Below are 19,279 nucleotides of genomic sequence, written 5' to 3'. Positions count from 1 at the left end.
TGGAACATTCATCCTTATCTTGACAATGGACCACGTCATGTTTGTTTATTAATTTGTGTAATATGGCAGCCTTTGTTTTACTAATTAATGATATGACTTAATTTCAGTAAAGACAGAGTGGGTTGGCACATCCTTTCATAAAGCATAATGCAATCCATTGCAATCGCCCTGCAATAAAACCCACCCTTTGTAAAGTTTTCAGCGTTTGTTATGACAGGTCGGAGAGATTTTAATTCATTGAGAGTCTCTGACTTAATGAGGGTCTAATCGTGTGTTGGCATATGTCATGATAATCTTACACCCTTTTGTTCAAGGTTACAGTCTGTAGCCTCTATTAGAGCAGCGATTTAATGCATTCAAAGTTAATCACCCTTTCATAATGTCACAGTTTTTTATTTTGTCCACATCCTATACATCACAAAGGCGGTCATAGTGGGACTTTATGAACTGCATACCAGCAACATCGCAGTAGTTTCCTTCTATCATATGACAACCTTGTGATCAAAAGATAGGATTTAAAGCTCCAGTGATGGACACTTTTTAAATCGACAGTGATTTAAATAAGTATGTATAATGTAAAAGGGGTTACTCAGTGTTGAATCCACTTACTCTCCAACAATACAGAGGTTTTTGGCCTCTTTTATCTCACATTGTTTTGGTGTTACAGCACTGACAACCTGACTGTACACTACCTGCCCAGCACCAAATAGCAGACCAAAAGTGAAGAAAGTGGAAAATCTGGCATGTAAAGTGCTAAACAGTTCCCTCACAAGTTGGTGGAGATCCAACACGAGCGAAAAGGAATGAATGTTGGACTCACAGGTGGACACAAACACGAGCCATAGCAGCATAACAAGGTGATAATATGTCACGGCTGTGTGACTGTCAGCTTGATTTGGAGCTCCTCTACCTCCTGCAAGCCAAAAATGAAAGACTGCAGCTTTAAACTCAGCATACAGATGCCAGTTACAGATGAACATTCATCATGCATCAGTTCCAAACAACAGCAAAATTATGTCATTTTCCAGTGTTTGCATGGGGAAAACACAGCTCTGGAGAGCTGTACTGGAGAAGGACCAGTAGTCAAAAACAGTCCTTCACTCAGACTGAGAGAAAAACATCCTTTCATTTATTTAAGAGCACCAGAAGCTACGATGTCAAACATTAAAAGCAAATTCAACACATCTTTGATACAGCCTCAACAAAAACAAAAACTGAACTTTAAAAGCTTTAGAGGTATAGAACGAAGGGCTTTTTGTTTGACACTGTACTGCATTGTAAGGTTACCCATCTATCCCACACTGAAATATCAACTGATATTTTCCTTCCACAACAATTTCGAACTTTTTTCTCTCAATGACAGATATTTCAAAATCAAAGCTTGCAAGTGTCTAGTCCCTTTAAGACAGAGGTTGCACATATAATTCATGCACTCCACCAGCTTCCACTTTCTCAGAGCTGTCAGTGAATGCTAATTGTGCCGGGATTTATGAGTATCTTGCCCTTAAGGGCTTTTGTGCAATCTGCAGAAATACCACTGTTTAAAGAAATTATGCCTCAGGAGTTCTTTTATGGTGTCATATCAATAAGATTCTCTTTTATTCCTTGCCAAGCTGTGATGTTTATCTCTACTAACCTAGTGTCCATGCGAACATGGTTTTTGCTTGGCATTTCTGAACCAAAGAGGTTTGCGTTTTTTCCAAACTTTCCAAACAAACTTGCTGTGTGCTCATACTCCACAGTCTTCTACATGCACATATAGTGCTCTGTTCAAGTCAGTAGTGGCTTTTGAGGACAAAATATTATTCATTCGCTTTTCCAAATTATTTGCCACTGCTGCCACGCATAAAGCCTAAAGGCAACAGAGTTATCTTCTGCCTGCTGTGGAGGCAAGTCGCTATCAGCTGGCCCTGCACTCTGATGCCTCTGAGGAGTATAAATATAGGACACGTAAAAATTGCGAGCTTTCCCCCCCGAGGCATAACCAAAGTACAAGATCTGATGCTCAGAATTCCTCCACTGCCTCAACATGTCAATCAAACAGGCTCTCCTGTAACACCAAGAGAAAGGTGTAAAACCTTGGCTGATCCATGACTGGAGGGGTTCTGAGGTATCGCCGTTTGACTTGCTGAGAAACACCACGCCTTCAGCAGACTCTTACTCTGGATTTGTGCGCTTTGAGCCTGATCTGGATCACTCATAGACGAGGAGGAGGTTGAAATCGGCCTGCAGCAACACCACGAGGAAACAGTGCCACAGCTCTGGGCTGATAGCACAGAGGCATTAGATGTGGGGGCTGGACTGAAGGAATGGGTGGTTATGTGTCCAGTTCTCAAGCAGCGACCACGGAGCACATTGTGGAAGGCGCTCTTGAACTCCCGACTGAAGCATGGGTAGATAATGGGATTAATGCAGCTGTTGAGGTAACCCAGCCAGAAGGTTATCTTAAAGATGGTTTCAGAAGGCTTACAGGATGGGAAGATTGATCCTAGAGAACACACATACACAAACAGGAACAAATCAAAAATATGAATGGAAACAGACACTAAGACAACACTAGTATTTCAAGACAAGACAAGATGTGCAACAATGACCTGCAATTATCCTTCATGAGTGATAAGAGTGGGTGGTTTATAAATGGCCACTCATTGGTGCTCTCCTCCACAATCTAATCTAATCCACTGTTCCTTGGCTCGTGACCTAATTTATTAAACTTCATTCACATCTGTGGAGCAGTTTTTGAGATGCTAACTAACAACCAAGCATACAAGAACTAAAGCATCTGCCTCCTTGGTGGAGAAAATTAAAGCTGTTAAATTCCAGTCACAGGTCTGATATCCATGTGCAAAAACCGATGTTTCTTAAAGCAGCTTTATATCCTGTATGGTGCCATTGATGAGCAGCAGTCACTTCATTCTCTGAGCACAGGAAGGAAGCCTCAAAGTGTTTGGGCACAAAACAGGCTTTCTATTGGATGTGCTCAGAAAAAATGCAAAATAATAAAAAAAATATATGTATGAGGAAAAAAAAATCTGTGGTTTTTCAAAACCTCAGTCTGAGGATCTCAGACTATCATAGCCTCAAAGCCTGAATGAGCACTGCGCTGTGAGCCGTGAAGGTCTGTCTCAATTGAAATGCAGAACTATTCTCCAATGACTGGCTGCCTTAGGAGGCTACAGGGTGACTGAGGATGCCTCCAAGCATTACAGCCCATTAAGCCTCACGCTTGTTATCTATAATAGCTTTCATAGGAGGGAGCAATAGTTTGCTTCATTCCATTTCATCTCACAGTAGAAGCCCATTCTGCTCCAATGTGGTGTTTTATTTGGTCTATTTAGTTGCTTGTAATTGAATTTTTTGATGTTCCCTCTGAGAATCTCGAACAGTATAGTTGAGGGAACAGAGGAGGAAGGTCCTTTCCGATGTGTTCATATAGCAAAACACATCGTCAAGCAACATTATACAAATGGTCCAGGCCTCAACAGCTTTTGTATCACAATGGTTATAGCTACAGTGTTAACACCCCCATCCAACTTTACAATGACACATAACAGTGCAGCAGTCCAAAGCACAAAATTGTCACATTTGAGAGGCTTTCTGCCAAATGAATAATTGATTAATAGATCTTTTCCACAGCAGACATGTGACTTGCCATGGTAGGAAAAGCATGAGTTGCTTGTTAATAACTTTTTTCTACTCCAGTGTCCCAGTTCAGTTGTGACAGCGTGACAATGAGCCAGCATGAACAATACCAGGACCCTGAAACCACAGCAGCTGAACGGAATTCAGCAATCATTCATTTTATTATTTTCACATGTGGTTTTCATGCTGTGAGATGTCAAGTTCTCTTCAGTGAAAAAGGCCTATTGGCTAAACATTTCAGCACTAATGACACAAAAGAAAATGTCCTACAGTTGATATGGAAATCAAAACTGCAACTAAGCTTGCATGGACACGGATCCATCCCCATGACATCTGACATGACACAGCCCAGTCACCAGTAAATCATTTTGGCATTGAACATTTCTGCGAACCACAGGTTTACGTTAAATGAGTACATTTCATACATATCAAACCAGCGTCTCCACAAAAGGTGTCAAAGTGACGTAGTTTAGATTACCGGTACGTGTATCGGGCTACTGTTCTAGCTGTGTTTGGCTACAAAACCGGATATTTTAAGTCAAAACATGAACTTTTCCGAACCCTAACCTAACCAGACCTTAACCACAGCCTTGTCACAATATAAAATTGAAAAAGAATGTACACACAAAGATAACGCATATTATCTGTCCTCATGATGTGTTTCATCCATGTCTTCTCCAGCCTGTATAATAGATTGTTCCCTCCTTCACTAAGATTACACTTTATGTAACCGAATACATGTTTCAGCAATAATCTCACCATCTGTGACCTGGGAGGTAACTGCTGACAGGCTACTACACTTGAATACACACTAGTCCGCACTTGCATTTGCTTATCACAGTCAAGCCATAAGAGTTATTTGAGAGGCAATTAAGATTTTAGATAAAGCTTTACAATGGTTGGCTTCTGCCATTTCATCCGTGATAACATCACCGTTATCACCTCCTTTGACAGAGTGTGACAAAAAGTACATATAATTTATTGAAGATAAATTTGAAAATATCTGGCTTACTAGACCTTTTCCTGAGCTCCTGATATTGTTAACTGGAGCTCATATCTGCTGAGATGTTTCACTACAGCAGCAGAATAAACCTTAATTAGTTCCTTTCTATTTCCATTAAAAAAAAATCAATCAACACTTTCTATATTTTTCAGAAAAAAAGCAGGATTCTATAAGTATCAAAGAAAAAAAAATCAATGCTCTCATTATGACACAAATTAATTTCTAAATAATTGAAACCCCTTTTAGACTCAGAGAACACATTATTTCCTCAAATGCTACAGCGGATCAATCATTCTAAGGTTCTCTTTTTGAAGATTTCCCACAAGATTCATTGCATCATTATCATTGTATTCAAGTCACAGAGTGACTGCACAGACTTGTTTTTCTGAAAGATAAATCAGTGGAAACATTTTAAAAGCCCTGAACTTTGCTTAACACCACTTACTACTATTTTGAAAGACTCAGACTCTCCTGTTGCAACTAGTTGTTAACCACACAAAGACGGTGGCTGGTAGCGCCAAAACTCCTTGATCTTTTTGTATGAAACATCAACAAAATAAAGATGTCTACTGTATTATAATGTAAATTGAAAAGCAGTTTTGAACTGGTTTAAAGTTTCAACTCTGTTGCACCTGTAACCACACCCACTAGTGATGCAATAGTGTACTGACACACCCTGGAGTACACTTCAGCATCACTGAACGACTTAAACTGTCTGTAAAACACAAAATAGCTTCACAGAGCTTCATAGGGAATTTCAGCTCATTATTGAATACAGTTAGCAACTAGCTGGTGAACATGGTGGAGCACTAAGCAGTAGTACAACAGGTTGAAGAAAAGAGTCTCAATTCAGGAAGCAAGGTAAAAATCTTTTTTACTGTCCTGCAGACAGAATAAGAGTCCTTGAGGATTCTGGAAACAAAAAACAGAAGTAAGGGCTGTTAACCTTCTCGGTTTTTGGCAGATTGCCAGCGATTTATCTTTCAGAGAAACAAACCTGTAGATTTGGAACTTCAGTATACTGATAAAATAACATGAAAAGGCACAAACTGGCCTTATGTCAAGTTAAAAACAATCAAGGTTAGCGGGTACCTACCGATGGGTAAAACCAGGAAAAAAGGGAGCCAACACAGAATGAAGCACCCGACAACAATGCCAAGAGTTTTGGCTGCCTTCTCTTCTCTTGACAACTTCAGCAACTTCGGCAGGGAAAAAGTCGTGTGTTTATGCCCCGCAGTAATGTCGTCATCCTGCTGCTTCCCCGTCTGATCAGCATTTCCTCTATGTATCCGCAGCATCACCCCCTCTGTCTCAACCCCATCTCCCTTCCTGCCCTTCCTGAGTGTTTTCGTCTCTCTCTTTGCCACAGTATACACACGGCAGTACATGGCCAGGATGATAGCCAGAGGTATATAGAAAGATCCCAGTGCTGAGAACAAAGCATAGCCGGGCTCCTCTGTAATTCGGCACACTGTCTCATCTTCTGGGTCGGGCTCCTTCCAGCCAAACAGTGGACCCACAGATATAGCTGCCGAGAGCCCCCAGAGAGCAGCCACTGCAGTCAGGCCTCGCCTCCCTGTAGCTATGGCAGGGTAGCGCAGAGGGTAGCTGACAGCCAAATATCGGTCGATAGAGATCACACACAGGCTGAGGATGGAGGCAGTGCAGCAGAGGACATCCAGGGCGGCCCAGACGCTGCAGAACGACCGGCCAAACACCCATCTACCGAGAGCCTCCGCAGTGGCTGAGAAGGGCAGGACGGCGGAGCTGAGCAGCAGGTCTGCCGCTGCCAGGTTGGCAATGAAGTAGTGTGTAACAGAGCGCCAATGGTGGTGGAACAACACCGACAGGATGACCAGGATGTTGCCAAGGACCCCGAACACTACGAACACCACCAGCACTATCCCCAGAACCACTGCCTTGCCTACATCCACCTCTGGGTAGGCGGAGGAGCTGCAGTTGGGACAGTCATCCACTGCAGCAGAAACGCTCATGTTTTCAGCAGGAACCATTGTAATCTGTTGCGTATATTAAGTTCTTGCAGATTGATACTGATTATATAGATTATACAGACTGACACATGCGACATCTGTTCCTCAATTACTACAGTTTCTATATCTCATCCTTTCTCTGCTCCTCCTAATACAGATGTAGAAGCCGTTCCTGCTGCATAAACTGCCCGTAAAGTTAATTTGTAGATGCAGAGGCTTTTGCCAACATTCACTTGATCACGTGGCCTTGGCCAGGCTTCCTTGGCAGAATGTTACATTAACAGAGAAGCGAAACACTGCCACACAGTTTGTTGTATTTTGTCCAGAGCAGCTTAATAGAAATGAGAAATTTTCATGTTTTAATTGGCAGTCACTGATGGATTTGGGATGTCATGTTCAGCCATGCTGAAAGGCTTTATTGCTGGAAACCTGTTAAAACAAGAAAAGAGATAAAGTATATTTAACAACACCTTCATAATCCACGGTTTTTATAGAAACCCAAAACAGACTCATTACCTCTTGCTGTTCTTTCTTTGGCAGCGTAGGAGCAAATCAAAACGTCACACATAAAATAGAACACGTTAAAGGTAAATTGCTAAAAGAAAAATCATCACACAGCACCTAGTCATGATTATAGGGTAAAAATATCACTTAATAGCCTCTTTTCAAAGAACACAGTCTCTCTCTATTTGCAAATTATTTACCCTTCATTACAAATGTATTCAAGAAAAGAGAGGTTTGAGTGAACTAAGTGGCATTCACATTTTCTTTTCATCCAAAAAACATTAAAGCCTGCTTGTCTTTGTCCCTCTGCAAACAAAGAAACTGGCAACCTTGAAATATCCCACTATTAATATCTGTTTTTTTTTTGTTTTTTTTCACATGTATTTAACCTGGCAGATCGATTAAAGGAAACTGTCTACTGTATTTACAGAGACTGTTAGGAGGCAATAGAGCTCTTGAGCAGCAGGGAGGGATGGTGGGGATTGTAATGGAAGACAAAGAGAGAGAGATATAATCAAAAACAACAGGGGTAAAGACAAGGACACCGCAGCGGCAATAATAATCCTTGGGGCAAGAAGAAAATCATCTGTGGCGGTATGAGAAAACCAGCCAGCCATGCAGAGAATACAAAGATAAATGAAGGCAGAGATAATTTTTTTTAAGAGCAGACATTCAGTAGGAGCCTCTGATGACTTCCTTGAATGTCTTGTGTCTGGGGCTGGACTCTAACTCAGCTGCCAGATGACAGGCCAGGAATTGAACCTTGAGGAGGGCACTATATTTCCGTGGCGAAGGCTTTGGCTGCTGATAGCCCCACTCAGTACCACTCTCGGTGTACGTGTTGGAGATCTGGGATGTCACAGAGTGAGATAAACGTCGGCAAGGAAAAAAAGAATGAAAAAGCTGCTGCGATAAAGCCTTCGGAGAGCAGTCACGCTTGTCACATGTTCATGCAGGATCAAGGGCTTTCGCTCGCTGCACATCCCACCGCGAGGTGGAACGAAATTCACCCAAATAAACACTTGATGCTGGGATCAGTAGCCAGAGGGGAATCTAAATGAAATAGGCAGTCAATGGATATCTCGGATTGTTTCTGCAGAGGAGCTAAGCGCAGTGATATTTGGAATACATTTTCGGTTGTAATGAGATTTCTCAGTGTGGTGAAGTGCCTGTGCAAAGAGATTAGCCGCATCTGAAAAGTTGATTTCCTCAGCCCACCTGTGTTTGAGGACAGCTGTTACTGTGAAAAGTGTCAGGCAGGAAATAGATTTACATTGACCTGGGGCGAAACAGTGGAAACAATTCAACAAAGATCAAACAACATTAAACAGGGAAATGCAAGGTGTCATGCAGCACTCCTAAGTTGTGCAGCACTGTGCTGTATGTCTCAAGGCAGTGCAATCTGTATTCAAAGACAAATCAGTCTTTCCTGAAGTTAAAAACAAGAGCACCAAGTCTGGGACAGGTGACACATTTATGTCCTGAAGCTGCTTGTCTAACACATTACATTTTATTTGCATGTGTTGGCGCCTGCCTGAGGTGGATAACATAGCTTACTCTCTAATGCAAACCTCCCCTATATGTTTTCTGCTTCATGTTTCATTCATGCATGTATTAGTATGGAAGCGGCAGGATGATAGCAGTGTGGTGGCAGCATGATGAAGCGGTGTAAGATGTGTTAAATGACCTTTTCCGTCTGCTCCGTTATTGACTGCTGTCCCACCCTTTCCAGCCTCCATCCTATGAGTTTGTGGCATATTTTAGTCATGATTTTCTTCTTCCAGGAAAGGAGGATTATCAGACACAATGGAAATGTTGTTAGGCCGCTTGTGTTTTGACAAAAAGGGTGTGGAAAGACCTGAGATACTGACAGAAATGCAAAACCAGACACACGGAGGAATTATCAAGCCTGTGCATTTCTCCAGATGTGAACTGAAGGGAGAAAATGTGTGTGTGGTGTAAGATGACTGACAAATGTCAATAAAAATGTCTCCGATCCTGTTGATGCACTGACCTGCGTCCTTTGGGAAAGACGGCATCAAAGTGTCAAGGTGTTTGATCGACTGGCTTTTTCAGAGCATTCATGCTTGATTAATAATTTAAGCAATTTATCATGCAAACAGGCTTCTAAAAGGTGTCAGTTTGCTGCTTTTCTCTATGAAAAGAAAATAAGATGAACAGAAAATGATCACTAGCTGCATCCCTTAGTACATTTTCCTTCAGCTGACCAGCAACTCATCCCAACAGGGAGAGTGCACACATCTCTTATTCTCTGCAAGATAATATTTGATCAAAAGCTATCAGCGAACATCATTACTTTCCAATTTACATCTGAAATCCAACGGTGCACTGCTCATCTTATTGCATCAGTGGATCTCATGGAACGATGGTGCCTTGCCCTTGAAGAAACCTCCCCATCAACCTTTATCAGTCTGAGTGGCCATTACAGAACTGAAACAAGTCAGCCAATTAAATCTATGATTGGACTCGTAATTAGGATTTTGTTTTAGGAGAGGGAATATTTAGCGAGCATATTAAACGGCTTAATGTAGCCTGACAACATATTCAATCAGAAGAGCCGTTTATAGGCATAGGACAGCATTATTATCACAAGGGTGCGCAACATTAACATAAGTCCTCCTGACAACATTTTGCCTGTGCAGCAGATCAGAAGATTGTGTTCTTTTCAAAGCATGTGCACTCAGGTTTGGAAAACTCTCTGCATTGTGTTACACAAATCCCTTCGCTTTCATTATATTCTGAGATACATCTTCATCAATTGTAGAAAAAAGTAAGCTTGAGCACTTTATCTACCCCACTCACTTCTCACACATCTGATTTTTTACTGGCTCTTGTGCACAAGGGCTGCATGTAACATTTATTTTCATATCTGAGTACATGTGTAATTAATCAGTTTATCATGGGTTAACATATAATTATAGAAAAATCATCAGTTCCTAGAACACATCTTCACATCGTTTGTGTTGTCTGATCAACAGTTCAACCCCCCACCAAACAAACAAACAAATTTAAAATAACAAATCCCAATTCATATTCAAATATTTCTCCACAACACCACATCCAAGACAAATTCCTGGATTTTAAATGATGACTGGAAAAGTTTCCTTGAGGTCATGACATCTAACAAATGAAATCCAGCATCCTTCTCAAGTGCACATATGAATCTCCTCAGCATGCTAATGTATTCTTCTGTCAGTGTAGGCCACTGAAGAGTTCATGTATCATTTGTTTCTACAAACAGTGTAATTGAACAGCTTCTGTCAGGTCTCTGGAGCAGTGCACAATCATGATGAATTATGGTACATTTAAAGTCCATTTTCCAAAAAGCAGTATTCTCCAAGGGGAGAAGTCATTCCCTGAAGTTCATAATTCAAAACCTTATGACATTAATCATTACGTTCTATCAACCCTGAAGACTATACACTCTGCTCTACTGAAAGGACAGCTAAGTGTTTTGTCTTGAGCTTTCTTACCTTCTTCAGTCGTCTATGCATAGAGGAGGAGTATGCTCTGATTGTAAAGCCCCTTGAGACAAATTTGTGAGGTTATGCAATAACTGACTGACTTTGATCCATCTGAAGAGGTTGTGTTGTTAGTGTGTATTCCCAAAAGGCAGATGTATGGCAGATGATGATAATGGTTAATTTTCCTGAGCTTCAAACCACGAGCCTTTGCAGCCTTTGCTTCAAGCTACAATCATTCATCTTTTACTCCATAAAATATTCATCTTTCCATTCCCAGTTTTCAGATTAAGGTGGCGCACCTGTTACACCCTATGTTTTGCTCATTACACATATGAAACATATGCTCTTTACTTTTATCATGTTAGAATACTTTTAAAATATGCAGGCATTAAACAACACTGAACATTAGGCTGCTTGCATTAGCATTACCAACTGATGGTGCAAATAAAGCAGCTCATCAGTGGCCCATTAGAAAAAAATCACAAAATAATCCAAAATAAGCATAATGGTCCATTATGAAAATTAGAAATCACTGTGTGGGATGATGAGAAAAAAAAAAAGAGGTCTTACCTTCTTCAGAGCGCACGCATCTCACTGCACCGAGTTCTGAAAAGGAAAAAGCAGTAACGCTGCTGCGCGGGCAGCCATGCGTTCCTCTGTCCAGCACAGACCGCACGGAGAGCCTCCCTCCTCCCTGCCATCCTCCTGCCTCCTCCGGTGAGAAACAAAGTCACAGTGGACCACCCGACCTGATCCTGCCAGGCCCCGCCCCCTGCCCGAGCCACTCGAACCTCTTAATTAACGGGTGCTCACGCGCCCTGCTCATTTAGGAACCGTGTGTGAGCCCTAAAGAGCTGACAAAGCTGTTATCTCACTGAAACACTATTATCAAGTTATTATCTCTACAAGTATATGGAGGGAAGTGATTTTACAGTACAAAAATATGCTTGGAATTCATAGTGAAGTTTATAGTATATATTTATATTACTGGTTCTAGTAGTTTTGATTTTAAAGGATAAAGTATTGTGATATTATATTTTTGGTTAAAAAAAAAAAAAAAAAAAAAAAAAAATGATGCTGTAACATGGTCTGTGTCCTAATGCACAAAGGCATTGTGTCATGCATGTATGTATATATACAAATATTGACTAAAATCCTTGAAGGTATACATCATGGCAATGAAATGAATGAATGAAAATTAGCTTAATGGGTTGGCATGCCGTCTCGGAGTTGTCTCTCAACAGCCAAGTGGCCCAGAGTAGGTGGGCTGGCCATTGCATGCCATGTTTAAAACAAGTTTGACCCAAACACAAAAGGCAGTAAAAATATCAATAGCTGCTTTACCTTGCTGGCAAGGAAACAACATCAGACAAACAGGTTTAAGTTGCAGGCTGCCTGGTGAAGGATCTTACCCGCTCTGCTCTAATTGCCTCAGTGGCTACCTCTACCACACTGCCCACGCTGGCACATCCCTCTCAGAGGCAGCTGGCTCATCACCAACAACCAACATCTCTCAAAGTAGCCAGGCAAAAGTTATAGCTGGCATTAAGTGTGTTGTTTTGGTTCTAGGCGCAGGCTGGCAAAGCTACCATGAATCAGTCTCACGCGCAGCAGCCACAGGTTGACCACCAGGTGGGCTGCTGGCATGTGTTCCAGGATCATCTTAACTGTCTCTGTGTTGCCCATGATGGCACCCAGACAGGTTTGACACTGGTGTCACTTGGCATTTGCCTGTGTTGGTTATACAGTAACAGAAACTTCAGGGCCTGAGGTGATCCAGTAGATCACCCGATTTTGGTAATTTAACACCACAGCTTTTAAAACCAACGAAATATCATTGTCTGATGAAGTTACAATTTCAAATTGCATGCAATTTAGACACTTTCATCTAGGACCAACATCATGCCAAATCTTTCTGCAGAGAGTATTCAGTATGTAACGGGATGATGGCAATGAAATCTGCTGAACACATTCTTCCAAAAGGGTAAATCCTTTTGATTTGACTAAAACCTCAACCTTACACACATATGTGATTGTTGTCGTTCCAAAACCATGGGTATTAATCTGCTGCTATAACAGCCTACACTCTTTGTCTAAGGCTCTCCGACAGATTTTGAAGCGTGGCTGCAGGGATTTGGTCCCATTAGAACATTAGTGAGATCCAGCACTGGTGTTGGCTGATGAGGTCTGGCTCGTTCCAGTTCATCCCAAAGGTGTTGGCTGGGTTTGAGGTCAGGCCTCTGTGCAGGCGCATCAAGTTCTTCACACCAAACTGGGAAAACTGCTTTTTTTTTGGACCTGCCTTTGTGCACTCGGACACTGTCACGTTGAAACAGGAAACGGCCAAAACACAAACTGTTACTACAACGTTGGAAGCACACTGTTGGGAGGACTTTTAGTCAGAAGAAGAGCAATATCAGCTGCTCTAGGGGCCAAAGGGAATGTCTCGGTCTTGATCGTGCCTTGCTTTATAAAGGAATACCAGATATACTGAGACAGGGCCTGAACAGGGCTGGGAGGGGTCCAGTACATCACAAATACCTCAAGGATGACAAATAGGCTATTTCTTCGCTCAGTTTATTGTTTCAGGTTGAGTTATTTATGGCTTCTGCAACGGCTCTGTGACCTGACCACAGGTGTCTCAGATGCCGCTGAGGGTCCTGGCAGCAGTGTTCACTTTAAGATTTTTTTCCCTCACATCTGTCTCGAATAACAGGTTGGTGCATTCATCTTCACACTGCAGAGTTGTCTCATAAGTCTGCAGGCCGCCGAGTGTATTGATCTCAGGTATGGATCATTCTAGTCTATGAGATTATATTACCACTTTGAGTGCTAATTTGAGGCTGACCTCTTTTTGTTTAGAATCTGTGGAATTTTACATTGATTATAAAAACAGGAAATAACGTAAGTCTAAAAATGATTGTGCTCTCTTTGATTTGTTCTTTCACCTCTGATTAAACGAACACCTGAGAGGTTTGACAGGTGTAGCACACAATGTTGAGCTCATCAATACTTTGATCATTACGCTGAGTGTTGGCTTCGGTCTGTAGATTGATGTTTTTTCCTGTTTTTCAGAACATTGAACAGAAACTGCCTATTTGGATTCACCTCATGCTGCACAGGTCCCACCACCCCAGAGCGTCGTGAGGAACATAAGTTATGAATATTTGGTGATGCACTTGGTATTCTAAGATGCTTTGCACGTGCACAGAGCTAGCTAATGCTTTTGTGACTTCCACCTGACTGCATGGTTGCTTTATTTTGCTCAAGCAGGGCTCTGCAGAGGCTTAAAAAGTGCATTGTATTATTTCAGTGTTTCAAATGGAGCGGTGTCTCAGAAGTGCATGGTCGCTAGCGGAAGAACTCTAAAGACTTTGGTGATCCTCTGACTTTTCATCCAGCATAACAAGCAGGTCAGAGTTTTCAGTTTTCCAGTGAAATATTTCAGCATCTACTGGCAAAGATTCTTTTTACAGACATTCATGGTTCCCAGGTGATCAAACCTAAGCATACTGTTTTTTTTTGTTTTTTTTTAAATTATAAATAAATGCCACCACAATAAATATAATTTAAATGTATTTTGGGAATTTTGTAAATATTTCGTCTACCCTAATTAATAAAAGGTGGGCCCAGTATTAGAGAGACCTGTCTGTATAATACAAGGCAAAACAGCTACCTCCAAAATGACCACACACTTGAATCAACACCTCTCTTAGTATACAATGGTGGCTAGCTGGCTCTTTCAGTAACCTAGAATACTTTGCCATGTAGACTGCCAAGGCCGGGGATCGAGCCACTGACCTACTGAAAATGGATGACCGCTCCACCTCCTGAGCCACAGCTGCCCTGCATGACCACTTAATGATATGTCTATAAAGAATGTGAAAGTGATCTCTTATAACACCCTGATAAAGGCAGGATAGCTGAAATTGTATGAGGAGTAAATCAGGGTATATTGGAGAAGAGTTGTGTGGCTTGTTGAATTTTGATGCCATTGATCTCCACATGACTGGTTGCACAATCTCAAAAATAGTAACTGACAGATCAAACGAACCAATAAGCACACAGGCCCTGCTCTCATCTCCCAGACACATATGAAAGCTTTAGATTTAACAAAAAAAATAAAATGAAGTGTTGAATATCTGCTGTATCTGTTTAAGAAATGTTGACTGATGACAAGTGCCACTAAACATGAAAACAACCTGGTCTCAAGATACACACCTTATAAGGTGTGTGTCAAGTTGTGTGAGGATCTGAGAGGTTTAAACGTTGAGAGGACTAAGGCAGTTTTTTTAAAGGAAGCGTTTGTCTTAAATCCTCTTTCTGAAGCTGTCAGCCCATTTGCATAGGTCATGCCAAGTTCTATCAGATGTAGACGAGGAGGAGTTGTGTTGAAATGACAGCTTGACAGCTTTGTTCAAAGTTTAGAGAATGACTCAAGCATCCGAGCTGCACTTTAGACTTCAATGAGAGAGGGTTCTTCTTCTTCTCGCTATTTCCTACTCTGCCTGTCCTTGATCTGTGTCATTATTGATGGTGAGACAGCTTGCTAACCTGTGATTTGCTGCTTGCAAAAGGAAGCTCACGCTGGTGCTCATGTAGGAAAAGAACAACGTGACTTTGCCCTGAATTTGATGTAAAATGATCTGACTCTGGTCAGTGATTTTATCCCATGGGCAGGAATGTTTTTACGGTTCTATAGTTTAGTTTGTTTAACCTGTTTTACCTTCGTCAAACAAACAAACAGACAAAAAAAGCCTCTCTCACTTTAAAGGTCATGTTCCTTGCCTCAGGGAGTTAAGCATCTCAGAGTGCTGTTACTGCGCCGTAGTGGTCATGACATCCTCACATCACTGATGTTCTCTCACATTCGCAGACCTCAGACATTAAACTGATTACATTTTAGGCAAATCCCACTCTGTCCTTTCACTGCCAGGGAAATGCAAACACGCATGACTTCAGCCTCCGCTTGGCAGCGGGGAATACATTTTGTTGTTATCAGCTTCACTTGGTTAAATGCTAAATTATTCATAGGGAGGTAAAGACTTGCCCTCATGAGATTAGTGCGCCTAATTGTTCATCCAGTTTGCCGCTTGAATGCAGGAGCGAGGCTGGCTGAAAACCAGCATCCTGGATGATTTCTGTAATGAGAAAAAGAGACATGACATTCAGAAACTATTTACAGAACTCCTTAAACTTTTAATATACTTAGCTAAGCAATAATGGCCATCTTTGCTGGTTGGGAAAATTAAAGGGAAATTAAACATCAAGTTGGGAGAAGGTAGCTGATGTTTTACTATAAAACCCAGAATCTAGAGTAGGCTTATATTCACCCTCGTAACATTTTATTGACATTTAAGAAAACAACTGTTATCTTATTTTGCATGTAAAATAAACCTCAGAGCCCAAAAAGGCTTTTAAAACGATTTTATAGCCATTGCATCTCTTTTATTCTAATGATCTCCTGCATGTTCAATCAGTAGCTGATGCACCTTTCGAAAGCCTTAATGTCTCAATCATGTGTTCCAACTCTTATTGCTTTGTTCTGTCTGACTGCTGTGTGTATTGGACTGTTTTCAAGCTCCAGCAGATACGTGATGGTTCTATTATACTCCCCCACAATATGCAGATTTGTTGCCTTCCTGATGTATTTTAACATGAGCAAAAATTCCATGCACTGCTGTCTATTATGGTGCTTCAATCCTTGGGCATGCCGCTGTCCTTAAATATCTGTAATGTAAAAAAATGTTACTGAACTATCACAGCTGTGTTCATTTGGTCTTCAAATAAACCATTAGTTACTATTACTTTTGGTCCAGCTCCTCAACATAAAACTGGTATCCTGCCTGTAATTCATAGCATGCACATATGGAGCTCTTGATGAGCTGCTCTGAGGCTTTTTTGTCGATCAAGAACGATCCAAAAAGTTTGATGAATTCTAAATATGTTATGCTAATTATAGTCTGTCTTATTGCCATACGCCTGCTAAAAGACTTGTTCGCCTACCAGAAAGACATGCCAGCAACCGAGTGAATATTATTATTATTGATATCACATTACTCAATATTGGACTTTCACTCATCAGGTGGTCATAAACATGACTCCAAAAAAACACTGCTAAAATGTTGCTTACTATATGCCAAAACTTAATGAATCTCAGGTATTATGCCTCAGTATCTTTACTGGGTATTGAGTGGCAGAAAATAAGGCTTCACATTATGATCTACAATTTTGAAAATGCTCTCATTGAAATATCCTCCCCCTGTTACTATGGGTCTAACAAGCACGCATTATCATTTCCCAGCATGCCCAGCAACCTGCTTTATATCCTAACTTGCTCTCACACAGGCACCGAAGCTTGAGCTGAGTGAGGAAAGCGACACACGTGTCTGCACAGCCCTCTGATGGCACAGTTCATTTCTAATATGAGACGGATGGTGCACTTACATCCATCAAATGTATGACACACTGTTTTCACTCCCTGTGTAGACACAGCAAGGTAGAGGTTTCAAAGGAGTGATGTCAATCCTAATTTGATTTCCTGTGCTGGGCAGGGCTCTGCAGAGATGTTGGTGGATGCCTGTGACACCAAGGGAAAAAATATGGTGAGTTCAGTTAATCATGGAATGCACTTAGAGATCGGCAGATGGAATTGGAAATGAGCACTTTTTTCATTAACTTATAAAACCTCTGGGGTTGACAGAAAACCAGGATGGACACATCAGAAGTCAAGACGAGAAGAGGAACAAACTCAAATGGAAACGAAATGGAAAGACGGCTCATGGCGTGAAATTAATGGCTTGGACCTGGCTAAACCAAGCTGAAGAATATTCCATTAATAGCTGCCAATACTGTGGTTGCTACAGTTATTTGAAAAAGCAAATAGGCAACTGCTTCTTTCAATCTGCACATGCCTGCTATGAATCATCAAATAGGGCAGTTTGCTCTGGTTAAACATTATTCTCTTTCACATATTCACATTGAAGGATTCATTAGTAACATTTTCTAAGGACCCTACTGTAAGTTCCTTAACACTTACTAGTTTAGAATGTTTGACAGAAAACACTGGATTATTTTATTATTTCTTTATTTGCAATTATTTTTTTACCCATCATTCAATGTTTATATTAACAGGATTCACACATAGATGCAGGTTACTTAATGCATTTTAAAGAACTGCTTCATATTAAAAGCACCAATCAAATTTTAGTCCAACACCATTCAAAATGAAAAGAAATGAAAGCAGTTAAATGATAATATAAATGCATGTGCATCCTCCATATGCAGTAACTGTACATGCCAGGACATAAACCAATATGCACAGACATGATAGCATGGATGTACCGACTGCAATCTAAATGTACATGCATGAACATATTTTCATACATTTACATGTGTCTGCAGAAATGCAGCCACAAATAAACCCCTCAACTTGCGCACACACATACACCGTGCGTACATGACGTGCACATACTCTACACACTACAGATGCACAGATACAGATACACAAATCTGCAGCAACAGCAAATGCACTGTTATCAGTTAAGCTAGGTACGCCTAGTTCATACTAATGTCTAATAGATAGCCCTGCAATGCATCCTACCTTCATGAAGAGTATGTGAAGCATTGATAACATAAAAGGCAAAAAATGGGGGAAATGTTGATGTAATGACTTGGTACAACAAGGAGAAGGTCATAAAAAATGTCAATCCCATATTATTGGTTAATTTTCTTCATTTTTTTGGTAACAAGACAAAACACCATTTCTGTTTATGAAAAGCAGTGCTGTACAAAACTGCACAACACAACAGTAGGTACATTATGGGCCTGTCGAGGTAAACACGATGTCCTGCCAGCTCGGCTGCAACAGGCGAGGCACCCTGTTCATCTCAGGAGTTTTTCTTTACAAGTGCTGGAGCAGTAGCAGTAGAGTGAACATCTTGTGAATATAAAGTCGTAATATTTTCCGTGATAGATACGCTGGCATCAAGTCTGGCATTCATTTTCAGCCCTTTCTGATGGCCACTGACTGAACCAGTTTTTTTTGCCTTATTAAAGTGCCATGAGGTGTTTGATGGATGGTTCACTGCATGTGTACCATGTACCTCAAGACTTCTATACATTTGATCCTATATATTTTATTAAACGCATCTGACTGCCTATTAAACAATGAAGAAAGTTTTGGACTGTCAGAGTTTTTAAATACTGGCAATACAGGTGACCAGAGATGTCTGTAAAATTCAGGGAAATCACAAGTTCTAAGAAAAGTGTTTTCCTGAAGTTACTCGCATGTTAGTTTAATACTGTTCATGAAGTTGAGGAGCAGTCTGATGATATGCCTTTTGATTTATCATGGAAATAAATAAATGTTGCTGATCTGACACTGGGAGGGTACATGATATTTCATTCTCGTATTAATGGCTTGGATAATGATTGTAGTAGCACTTTTCACTTTTTACATGACTTTCCCAGTTCTGCCTGGAGCAGTGCAGTCTCTGTTGAATTAAAAAACTGTCTGCATAAACTGGAAATCAAAGAACAACTTAACACATATTGCACATTGAAAAAAATTACTTATGGATTACATCTCTATGGAAAATGTATCCACCTCAGTCAAACACACTGCAGCAGAATCCCACTCCATCTGGTTACCC

At 40.9% G+C, this 19,279-nt stretch overlaps 2 protein-coding genes across 2 annotated transcripts in view; both read right to left on the bottom strand.

The window, feature by feature from the left end:
- The window catches only part of barhl1b (BarH-like homeobox 1b), a 336,897-nt gene that overhangs the window by 145,773 nt on the left and 171,845 nt on the right, over positions 1 to 19,279 (bottom strand). The window lies entirely within an intron of this gene.
- Positions 2,037 to 6,889, bottom strand: adra1ab (adrenoceptor alpha 1Ab). The gene is made up of 2 exons (XM_070989264.1): positions 5,742 to 6,889; positions 2,037 to 2,488 (listed from the first exon to the last, which is right to left on the bottom strand). Exons 1-2 carry the CDS (start codon positions 6,655 to 6,657, stop codon positions 2,037 to 2,039), a joined length of 1,368 nt encoding a protein of 455 aa, XP_070845365.1. The 5' UTR covers positions 6,658 to 6,889.

The sequence above is a fragment of the Chaetodon trifascialis genome, chromosome 20, assembly GCF_039877785.1.
Source record: "Chaetodon trifascialis isolate fChaTrf1 chromosome 20, fChaTrf1.hap1, whole genome shotgun sequence".
NCBI lineage: Eukaryota > Metazoa > Chordata > Actinopteri > Chaetodontiformes > Chaetodontidae > Chaetodon > Chaetodon trifascialis.
This window is presented reverse-complemented; position numbering and strand designations above follow the sequence as displayed.